This window comes from Populus nigra, chromosome 6 (genome assembly GCF_951802175.1).
Source record: "Populus nigra chromosome 6, ddPopNigr1.1, whole genome shotgun sequence".
Classification (NCBI taxonomy): Eukaryota; Viridiplantae; Streptophyta; class Magnoliopsida; order Malpighiales; family Salicaceae; genus Populus; species Populus nigra.
Genome location: NC_084857.1, coordinates 15149937 through 15160551, shown reverse-complemented (window position 1 = coordinate 15160551; position 10615 = coordinate 15149937). Strand labels below are relative to the sequence as shown.

Sequence of the window (10615 nt, the reverse complement as noted above, 5' to 3'; positions counted from 1 at the left end):
TGGCCGTATCTTCGACTGGGTAATTAACGTTCTTTCTTTCTTTCGTTTTTTTCTTGTAAGAAAAAAATAGAATGATATTGGGACACCGAAAATGGGAGACTGTGTGCTGGACCTGTGTTTTGGAAGTGGGGATTTAGCATTTCACTTGTCTGAAAAAGTTGGCTCCAGTGGCGGCAAGGTTCCTTTTTGAATCCTCAGTTGTGGTTGAATCATCACATTGCGTGAGTGTAGCAATGGAAAATAATCTCTTGTCAAGATTTGCAGGTGAGTAATCTTGATTTCTCAAAGGAGCAGCTGTTTATGGCTTCGTCCCGGCAACATTTGCTTGCAAAGGCTTACTGCAAGAGCATCGAGTGAGCATTGGTAAAAGATTTTTTTCGCACCTAGTGATTTTAACATTTTGGATAACCTGATTTTCATTGCATTGATTGATCACAGGTGGGTTGAGGGCGAGGCAACTGATGTGCCCTTCCCAGATTGTTACTTTGATGCTATACCGTACGTTATGGGTTTCGAAAATGCGGTGGATAAGCGGAAGGCCTTGCAGGAGATGTTTAGAGTACTGAGACCAGGTCCTATCTTCTTCCCTCGTATTTGAATTAACAAATCGTGACATTTCTCACCCTTGTGTTGATATACAAGTTCTAAAGCATCAGTCCTTGATTTTAATTGCAAAATGAAGAGTGCTTTTCTGTCTTTTCTCTCGCTCTCCATGTTTGTTGATATAATGTGCCTGTTGGACTCAGAGGAATGAAATTCGATCCTTAGCAACGAATGCTTTTGCATTAATATTTGTCCTTTTATCTATGATGATTGATAACTGTAGGGGGAAGAACTTGCTCTGGAAATAGGATTTTGTACTACCAAACACTATGAGATTAGTGGAGGCCTAATGGGGAATGTAGGAGCCACACGCTAGATGAGGATGGTTCAAAGTTTTGTTGGGTAAGGACATATTATATATAGGGGTTGATGATTTTTATGTTCAGAATGTTCACTGCAACTCAGGCATTACAAATGATAAGCTAAAAGCCACAAACAATCTGGCTACATGGATGATGAATTTCCATTGTATTATTTTTCGTCGGGAGCTTCCTGCCCCAAGAGAATCCTCGATGGAAGAGGAAATGCATGTCAACCCCTCAATCAAGAAGTTTGTATTCTTACATGATTTTTATTTTCAAAAAGATCTTAAAACTTGTAATTCTAATTTTCCTCAGCTAGATTTGTTTATTTAAACCTACAAAATTTCCTAAATCAGTCAGTAAAACTTTACAATGTCATGCACTCTTGTCCAACTCCATGATGGATAAAGGAATTGGCATTGCTGCACTCAATCTCATCTTTACAACTGTATAATTTACTGACAACTTCTCATATGCCCATCATCATACTCTTTTTGCAAATGCTTCTGACAAGGTGCTTGAATTAGTGAACTGTGGCCTCAGATGTTTGGCCAGTTTCAATAAATAGAAGCAGTATGGTGCACTGTTCCTTTGTGAAATCTACCTTTCATCCGTCTTGAGGTTATCTTGGGTGGAAGGAACTATTTTCAATGGTGGCAATTGATGCCGAAGTACCAGAATTAAGGGGGTAACATGGATCCTCGCATGTGTCATTGAGTTCCATGGTCATTTCGTCTATGAAGGGGGGATTAGAGGGCCGAGGGAGATGTTCCTCAGTTGTTAGCATTTGTAGAGCCTTAGACATTGTTGGTCGAAGTGATGGGATTTCTTGGGTGCACAGAAGGCCCACATGCACTGCTCTCTTAACATCATTCATAGCATTGTTATCATGGTGGTTATGCAGCATCAGATTTGGGTCATAAAGCTCCTCCACAGTTCCTGCCTGGAATTTTTTCCACGTCTGTTTTCTCCCACAAAAGAGAGGATTTATGGATAAGTTAAATGACCGGCCTTTCTTAAATACTTTATAAATTAAAGACAATAAAAGAGTAGTATGGAAAGCATCTGAAACTTACTAGTATGACTAGACTCTCCGTGTATTCTGAGTTTTTGCTCCTGTTATTCTGCCGTCCTGTAACAATCTCCAACAAAAGCACCCCAAAGCCGTAGACATCTACCTTTTCTGTTAACTGACCATGGGCTAGGTATTCCGGAGCCATGTAACCTCTGCAAATTATTTGAATTCATTGCTTGTTCGAATATTCAAGGACTTTAATTTACATTTAAAGCACTGCAAGATTTCTGAGCCAGCTAATTGTCTTTCGAGCACTTTGGAAATATCTGAAAAAAAGATACTTACAATGTTCCTGCAATGGCTGTGCTGATGTGACTCTTATCGTCTTGGAAAGACCTGGCCAACCCAAAATCAGCAATTTTAGCGCGAAGCCTTGAATCTAACAAGATATTGCTGGCCTTTATATCTCTGTGAATGATTCTGATACTGGAGTTCATATGAAGGTAGGCTAAACCTTCTGCAGTGCCAGTAATTATCTCATATCTCTTCTCCCAGGTCAGCTCCTTGCCTTTGTTTTGATCTGCCACATTTAGATATGCAAAACACCATCAAGTTCCATTTCAGTCAGCATTCCAACTCCGACACAGACTTAAAACAGTGACAATATCAGCAATGCAGTAAGGCAAGTATTCTTTGTTGGTACTCTATTGATAGCATTTTTGCAATATCAGAATTAAGGTTTAAATGTAGATTTATAGCATTTACCGAAGATGAAACGATCGAGACTCCTGTTAGGCAGGAATTCATAGACAAGAAGGCTTTCAGGTCCAGAACAACTGCACCCCAACAACCTGACCAGATTTTTGTGTTCCACACTACTTATCATGTTTACTTCATTGTAGAAATCCGCAGCTCTATGTCTGTTGTTAAAGAAAAGCCTCTTCACTGCAATCTCCCTTCCATCAGGTAAAGCTCCCTGCAATGAACAAATAAAACTTAGAAAAACCCTGGTCTAATTTAGTTATTAGAAGAATTTGATTAGTACTAACATATCATAATGAAACTAGTAGAGAACAACCTTGTAAACAGATCCAAATCCTCCTTGTCCAAGCTTGTTGGTGTCATCAAAAGATCCAGTAGCCTTCTCTAGTGTCGAGTACTTGAAGTTCAAGCTACTGTCATTGAGGGTTCTGGCCAACTTTTGAGCCTCATTAGAACCTGTAAGATGAAGACACAAGCATCCCAGAAGTCAAGGAAAATGTCAAAGATAACCAATCAGTTCTAAGTTGTCAGATTATGAGCGTTATATATTTTCCGAAGCAGATAACACACGCTACGGGAGTTTGTTACCTCTTCTTTTCTTCATTATATATCTGCGTTTCCATATATAAACTCCTATAGTTACTCCAAGTCCTAAAACCACCAGAGAGCTGATAACTGAAACAACTATTATTACAATGCTCCCTGCAGTTCATTCATCCAGATACAAGGGGCCATGTTTATTAGTGTATGAACTTCAAATATATACATGAACCGCATTCAGTCATAGCAACTTTGCAATACAAGAGAATGCAATTCCTTTACCTCTGGAACTTCCATTCCCAAGTTCGTCGTTGAGAAAATCTATATCCGAGTACCTCATGAAACACCCAGTATATAGTGCTCTGCCCTCCGACCAAGGCAAACATCCCAATATAGATGCAGTGGCATTCTCCAAGCATGCCCTGCAAGAGCTTGCATTTAATGTCTTCCAGCAATTAGCTAACACATAAGCTGACTCATTTGTGCCCGGAACTGTGAGCTGTAACCGTGCATAACCTTGATTATTTGATGCGCTAGTGACTGCTTGTGAGACAGCCTGCCTTGTCGTTTCCGCAAAGGTTGAATTCTTACGCGTTGTATTTCCACAAACAGCCTTATCTCCAGGTCCTAGATATTCTTCATAGAAACTATAATTCTCAGCTCGCATGAAGCAGCCATCAAGGTAAATGCGACCCCCATTATAAGGATAGCATTGTGGAAGAATCGTACGTGCCTCGGCATAGCATAGTACACAGTCAAGTAACGACAGGTCCCCATAGCATTGGGCAAGGCCATAGTTAATGTCAGGTCCAGAGCCTGAAACTGCTACTCCAAAGCCTGATGCACGCATCTGTTCACTGATGTTTTCCATTGTGGCAACAAAATTTGGCACGAAGATAGTTGCGTTGTGCTCCAGTTGGCGTCCACACATAACCTGGACCGTCTGGGATCTAGGATCTCCGACCACCACCAGTTCACGCAACAAAACATACCCAAAAAAGCAGAAGAAAATCCTTTGGTAAGGGATCGATTGGTTTGCTTTTGTCATCTTTGGCTTCGATTATAGGATTGGCTGTGCAAGGTGGATCAGGTCGTTAGAAAATCTCAAGTCATGACTAAGATCAAAAAGGGTTAGCACGTCGAGAGTAATGAAAACACAACAAAGACCAGAACTGTCAAAACTATGGATTGAGTAACCACTCGAGAAAGGGAAATGGGCTGAGCATAAATAAGGCGTGGAGTTGTTGCCGGCTTTTTATTGGTGGCACTCTCGAACAGATTGCAGATCATGGGTTCCTTCATTTTTCAAGTCAAAAAAAGTAGGTACTCTTTTGGTGCCAAACAGCCCAGATGGAGTTTCCTGATTTCACACCTGTTTTTCTTCACCATTTTCACACGATATATCTCACAAGGAAGGAAACAAGATGAAATGAAAAAAGCCACCTCAGCCGTACGTATGCGTGCTGGGCAAGATCCAATGGTACTAGCAAACCGATGCTCATCTTGATTAAAGAAGAATTTGCCGTCAAATTCTTAAATGATCCAGAAGCAGTGTGGGACATTAATTATCCAAAAAGGCAATGGACCATTCCTGCACTCCAAGGCCAGCCCCACCCTCTCTTGGATCGCATCCATCCTCTTAAATGTTTTAGCAAGACATTAAGACGGTGACAGCTAGGCTACGCCTAAGCCCAGGCCTATACAAAACTACTGATAAAACCTCGAACACGTGGTTGAGTAGTTTGTCTATCTTTTTTTTTGTGAGAGGAACAGAGAAAAAACATAAAAATGTCCCTGATTACACGATTCCGATCCAATATTCCAGCTTCGACAGCTATGTCGGGCAGCCAAATCAAAGTAGAAGGAACTGAAAGAAGGAACGGCTACCTTTCTTACAAAAAAATAAAATAAAATGATTCATGTTAATATTGTTTTTCTTTATCATACTGGACTAGCAGGGCGAGATGGGTTTCTAATTAAATTAAGCTTCCTTCCTAGCTGCCTCTGCAACGTCAAGATTTTTTTTCTTTTTCTTTTTTTATAGAATTATCAGTCTATCAAAGAAAATAAAAGATAAAAAGACAAGAAATTGTATATATAGATTTGCATGCATACATACATACCTTAATTAGTGTTGTGTAGAGTAGCTGAACTGAGAGATCTTGAGCAATAATGGAGAAAGTCTTAGCTTTATCTGTTTCTAACTTTACAACTGAAGAAGATGAAGAAGAAGAAGAATATTATTATTATCTGAGTAGTTGAATACAAGATTGCTAAGGTAGCGCGCTGAAGTCAAAGTGAAGATACAAACGACAACAATGTCTCTCTCTCTCTATCTCTCTAAAAACTCAAAAGGGAAGGGAAGAATAGTGAGAAGGAAGAAGGAGAACGAAAGTCGTTCCAAAAACCAATAAAAAAATATGGCAGAAACGCGGTTCTACACTCTTCAACTCTGTCCTTTGACGGTAAGTAATCCAATATAAATTTCAGCCCTTTTTTTTATCTCAATTTGGCAACTTGAGCTCTACATTCATAATCTGATCAATTGAGCCCAGATGGATTCAAATGTTACTCGATTTCAAAGCAATTCATACCCACCATAAAAAGTTAAAAACCATGGCAAATCATTTCCCTTTCAATTACAGTCTAATGGCAATGAGAGCAGTGTTTTCAGGAGTATATATATATTCTTACCAGAGAATGGCTTTGGAAGACAATAATATGTATAGATCGGAGTGCCTTCCTGGATGAATGGATACAGAGGAAGGCACTACTTGTCTTGTCATCCATGAGAGCCTAGAAATAAAATTAACTGTTGACTTCTAGTCTTGCATTTTGTATTGTATTTATACCACACTTTCAAACATATTCTTAAAACCATCATCGCAACGCCCTGCAAGCCGCGTAATCATGTTTTCGGTGCCATGTAACTTGCGGTAGTGTTTTAATCCCAAACAAAGCCATATAGGTTACTTGGAATCTCGACGGAAAACCAACGGAAATTTCTCCATAATCTATCGGAAGGATAATTAGCCGAACCGGTGCTCATCTTTTTGCTAGATTCGGGTTCTTATGCACTCAGATTAATCCATTTATTAGAAGAAGAAATTTCCTCATGATTTTACTTCCTATCCCACTACTGTGAAAATATTGATTATTCCAGGGACAAATTGTGGCTATAATCACCACCGTTTTGATTATCGTGACGCTGTCATAACTTGTTGATTCATCACGCATCATCATCACCGTCAATAAACTTCTAGTCCCCCCTCTGCATACTCGACAATTTATAACTTATTAATGCATCCTTAAATGTTTTTCAACGTTGAAAACAACCTCAGCCTTCGGGCGTTGTCCACCGAAAAATCTCAAGCTAACCATATTTGACTTCACACTGACACGTTTGTTTTATTCTTTCCTCTTTTTTTTCTTTCTTTCTTAATTTAATCTGATATTTTCTTACAATGATCAATCGAGTACAGCTAACAGAATTAAATGTGGGTGCTTCGAAAGTTATTACATTAGTTGCCTTTAAATTTTGAAGATCCCGTTTCAGGCGAAACCTGTTTTTCGTTAAAAATATATTTTTTTTAATTTTAAATTGTTTTAATATGCTGCAATAAAAAACAAAATTTTAAAAATAAAAAAAATACTTTTCTGGCATTGTTCACTAAATTGCACAATGAAGAGCAATGGATTCTTTCGAATGTGGCCATCAAAATGGGGGGAAGAGGAGAAGACAATCTTATTCAGTGTAAAGTGCAGATCAATCTGATTTCTATACAATAAAAAGAATATCATAAACGTATAATTTTATAGAATGGCTGCTTTATATGATATCAACACGGAAAACCATTTCTATTTAACTGTTTCAGTATTAACAGGTCACTCGAGTTCCCTCACTGTAGAGTATTTGCCTGTTTCCTATATTCATCGGCCTTCACAACTCAAGAAAGAACGAGCAGGGGAAGAATTCGAGCAAGTTATATGAGATCAACTAGGAGCAACCAAGTTTCAAGCTGTCAGAACTGCCCAAGGATGTCATCTGGGCTCGATCCAGCTTTGTGTCATGTTATTCCCTGAAGAGTGGGTAGTAGAAGACTCAGGCTGCCTCAATGGGCTGCTCTCCGTAGTAGGAGGACTGAGAAATGGTGGTTGTGTTGGCTGAGGAATTTCATGGTTGTCATTAATCATTTTAACAATGATCGACATCGATGGACGCAGCTCTGGCGAAGCTTGTACACAAAGTAGGCCTATTTGAAGTAATCGTGATGCTTCGTCTTCTTGAAAATTTCCTTCTAGGACTGGATCAACAGCTTCACATAGTCTACCATTTCCATACAGGCTCCATACCTTTTCGAAAGAGCAAAAAGGAAAGGGCAAAAAGTGAGCATTTACCAGTGCAGAATACATTTACTCATCCCATATGAGAAAAAGAATCACCTTTTGTAGGATAGATCGTGAATCTTGAGGGACGGAATTTTTCCCTTTTCCGCTGACAACCTCAATCACAAGAACTCCAAAACTGTAAACGTCAACCTTCTCGGTCAGTTTTCCACGAACAACATACTCTGGGGCCATGTAACCTCTGCAACAATTTAATTAATTGTCTTGGTGATTCGACATGTAAGTATGAATAACATCTCTCTCTCTATTATATATCAGGTATGTGAGCCAGATGCATCAGTAAATGTAAACCTTATTAATTTGGGTATGGATAGAAACTGTTAGCTGATAATAAAACTTGAATATAGAAGCTGTTGGCCATAAGTAATAATAAATCCCTTTTCTTACCATTGCACTACGTTTTAGCACTGCGAACCATATGTTAAGCTTATAGGAGATGGAAAAAATACTGTAATGTATATTATATAGCAAGAAAAGTAGTAGATCATTGACATCCTTTTTGCATTTCTCAGATGAAGTGAGAATAATTACAAGAAGAAACACCCTGTGAAGGAGGACTAATAAACATAATTGAAGGGAGCATTTATCTTACAATGTGCCAGCAATTGCCGTGCTGATGTGAGACTTGTCTTCTGGAAATAGCCTAGCAAGTCCAAAATCAGCTATTTTTGGGTTAAAATCCTCATCGAGCAGAATATTGCTCAGTTTAATGTCTCTATGTATGATTCTCAACTCTGATTCCTCATGAAGATAGGCTAAGCCCTCAGCTGTACCCAATATGATGTTAAACCTCATTGCCCATGATAACGGTCGGAGATTCGTTTTGGCTGAAGCAGATTAAATGAAAACTCCTCAGTAAGAATGCTTACAAATATGAGACCAATGTTAGCATTTAGAGATGAGATAACAACCAGAGAAGTAATCGTGAAGGCTTTGATTTGGCACATATTCATAAACAAGAAGGCTTTCTGGTCCTGTAATGCTACATCCCAGCAACTTCGCAAGATTCTTATGTTGAATGCCACTGATCAAATTCACTTCGTTAAAGAAGTGATCCACCCATTGCCTTGTGTTGAATAGAAGCCTCTTTATAGCAACAGTAGTCCCATCCGACAACGTTCCCTACTTGATTAGAAAGAAAGAAAAAGAGAGTGAATGTGCTTAATTAATTCCACAAGTAAGGATCATTTGGCTACCTGCAAAATGAATAAAAGCTAATATAAGACTTTACTTTGTAAACTGATCCAGATCCTCCTTGTCCCAGTTTGTTTGAAAGGTGGAAGTAATTTGTAGCTTTTTCAAGAGATTCATATGAGAAATTGAGCTTGGACTTGTTCACTGTGACCAGTAAAGCACCAAGTTCCTTCCTTGCTGTACAAATACAAGATCAGAGAAGTATGTTAAACTTCATGTTGATAATCAGAATCGAAAGAAAATGACAATCTAAATAGTCATAAATACTTGCCTCTCCTCTTTTCCACGACTCTCCTCCTCACAAAGAAAACAGTTGTTGCAATCATCAAAGCAACAGCCACACTGGAAGATGTCACAGCCAGAATAACCGTCAAGCGGCCCCGACCTAATAAGCACCACGATGATACGAATGTCAGTGCAGGAGTCAAGTTATAGCTATAGATTTGTCTTGTGATGCTCAACTAGGTTCAGGCAAGATGCACTAATTAACTTTTCTAAAATGATCTTGTATCTTCCATCAATGATTACAGCAAATTACAAACATCAATTGATTGATTGAACTATCCAATTTACAGTTTATAAGAAGCCCAAAATGAACATAATCTTTTGAATTTAATTATCAAACCTACAAATGCTAATTATCAGCAATAACCATACCGTAATTGATAGTGCATAACGAAGAAAAACAACGAAAATTAGCAGCAAATAGAAAAAGACGAGCAGAATTGAAGAAGAGCCATCTCACTTTTATTTCTTCCAATTGGAGAGGTTGAATTATCATAAAATTTATGAGTTGAGTATCTCAAGTAACAACCAGCATTCAAAGCTCTGCCTTCTTCCTTTGGAGTACATGAACCAATCTTAGACACAGCATTTGTTAAACAAGTCTCACAAGCACTTCCATTCACAAACTCCCAGCACTGAGCCAACCCAAAAACTGAAACATTCCCTCTATCCACAGACCCAACATAGAACCCATCATTCTTTGGAGCTGATACACTCAAATTCCTCACTAACTCCAAAACATTAGCGCTGAAAACAGTCTTATTACCACCACTGAAATCCGCACTTGCACAAATAGTCTTATCTTGTGTACTCAATGTCTCGTTAAAGAAATCATAATCATCGTACCTTAAATAGCACCCATCATAGAAAAGTCTACCTCCACGAATGGCTCGCTGGAAAGGGAGGCACCTCAAAACCTGAGTCTTGCACTGAGCAAAACAGAGGTTGCAATCTGTTCCATCAAGATCTTTCATGCACTCACCAAAAGCATAAACTGTAGTGTTTCCCGTCCCATTAATAACAGCTGCATATTTTTGTCTCAAAATCAGCGGTGTCACTGCGTCCAACGCTGCCAAGAAGTTTGCAATGAAGGTTTGCCTCTCTGGCACCGTTGCTGTTCTGTTTGTGCATATCAGAGCTGCCTGGGTAGCTCTTGGATCAGACAGAGAAAGATTTACAAAGAAACATAGAAAAGAAAGCAGAATTAAGAAAGAAGGATACATTTAAAGCAATAAAGGAGGAATTAAGCGAAATTAAAATCAGAGAGGAAATAAAACGAAGACGGGTAAGAGACGACACATTGATGAGGTATCATCCCATTCAAGAGGTCGATTTTCAACGGTGGAGACGTAAACGCGTGATACGGCTTAAAGGGAAACACTAGAACTAGAAGCCATACCTGCGTCAACTTCTGTCTCTCACTAAACAGAGAGAGATAGAGACAAGCCGCAAGAATTTCGGTTTCTGAGTTCTGACTACAAAGTCAATGGTTAGAAAGAGCAGATAT

At 38.9% G+C, this 10615-nt stretch overlaps 3 protein-coding genes across 4 annotated transcripts; 1 reads left to right on the top strand and 2 right to left on the bottom strand.

The window, feature by feature from the left end:
• Positions 1 to 6: 6 nt before the first annotated feature.
• On the top strand, positions 7 to 1257 carry LOC133697969 (2-phytyl-1,4-beta-naphthoquinone methyltransferase, chloroplastic-like). Of its 2 annotated transcripts, XM_062120813.1 has the most exons (4): positions 7 to 178; positions 265 to 353; positions 439 to 572; positions 827 to 1257. In XM_062120813.1, exons 1-4 carry the CDS (start codon positions 92 to 94, stop codon positions 874 to 876), a joined length of 360 nt encoding a protein of 119 aa, XP_061976797.1. In that variant the 5' UTR covers positions 7 to 91; the 3' UTR covers positions 877 to 1257. The 2 variants fall into 2 exon arrangements, 1 of the variants encoding a protein (XP_061976797.1); XR_009842966.1 differs by having other exon boundaries at positions 265 to 363; positions 439 to 1257.
• On the bottom strand, positions 1057 to 5640 carry LOC133697968 (cysteine-rich receptor-like protein kinase 2). The gene is made up of 8 exons (XM_062120812.1): positions 5346 to 5640; positions 3505 to 4294; positions 3271 to 3384; positions 2999 to 3138; positions 2686 to 2896; positions 2266 to 2500; positions 1982 to 2132; positions 1057 to 1866 (listed from the first exon to the last, which is right to left on the bottom strand). The coding sequence occupies exons 2-8, from the start codon at positions 4268 to 4270 to the stop codon at positions 1528 to 1530; spliced, it is 1956 nt and encodes a 651-aa protein (XP_061976796.1). The 5' UTR covers positions 4271 to 4294; positions 5346 to 5640; the 3' UTR covers positions 1057 to 1527.
• Positions 5641 to 7014: 1374 nt separating this feature from the next.
• On the bottom strand, positions 7015 to 10615 carry LOC133696447 (cysteine-rich receptor-like protein kinase 3). Its single transcript, XM_062118635.1, has 7 exons — positions 9569 to 10615; positions 9091 to 9208; positions 8861 to 8996; positions 8541 to 8751; positions 8222 to 8456; positions 7666 to 7810; positions 7015 to 7575 (listed from the first exon to the last, which is right to left on the bottom strand). Exons 1-7 carry the CDS (start codon positions 10329 to 10331, stop codon positions 7264 to 7266), a joined length of 1920 nt encoding a protein of 639 aa, XP_061974619.1. The 5' UTR covers positions 10332 to 10615; the 3' UTR covers positions 7015 to 7263.

Coding starts and splice junctions, on each gene's coding strand:
- LOC133697969 (XM_062120813.1), top strand. CDS start 92: ATGGGAGACTGTGTGCTGGACCTGTGTTTTGGAAGTGGGGATTTAGCA. Junction 354..438: donor GCTTACTGCAAGAGCATCGA/GTGAGCATTGGT, acceptor GATTGATCACAG/GTGGGTTGAGGGCGAGGCAA. Junction 573..826: donor GTTTAGAGTACTGAGACCAG/GTCCTATCTTCT, acceptor TGATAACTGTAG/GGGGAAGAACTTGCTCTGGA.
- LOC133696447 (XM_062118635.1), bottom strand. CDS start 10,331: ATGTATCCTTCTTTCTTAATTCTGCTTTCTTTTCTATGTTTCTTTGTA. Junction 9,209..9,568: donor TCCAATTGGAAGAAATAAAA/GTGAGATGGCTC, acceptor GGTGCTTATTAG/GTCGGGGCCGCTTGACGGTT. Junction 7,576..7,665: donor CACGATCTATCCTACAAAAG/GTGATTCTTTTT, acceptor TCTTTCGAAAAG/GTATGGAGCCTGTATGGAAA.
- LOC133697968 (XM_062120812.1), bottom strand. CDS start 4,270: ATGACAAAAGCAAACCAATCGATCCCTTACCAAAGGATTTTCTTCTGC. Junction 2,501..2,685: donor TCTCGATCGTTTCATCTTCG/GTAAATGCTATA, acceptor TAAATGTGGCAG/ATCAAAACAAAGGCAAGGAG. Junction 2,133..2,265: donor ACAGCCATTGCAGGAACATT/GTAAGTATCTTT, acceptor AATAATTTGCAG/AGGTTACATGGCTCCGGAAT.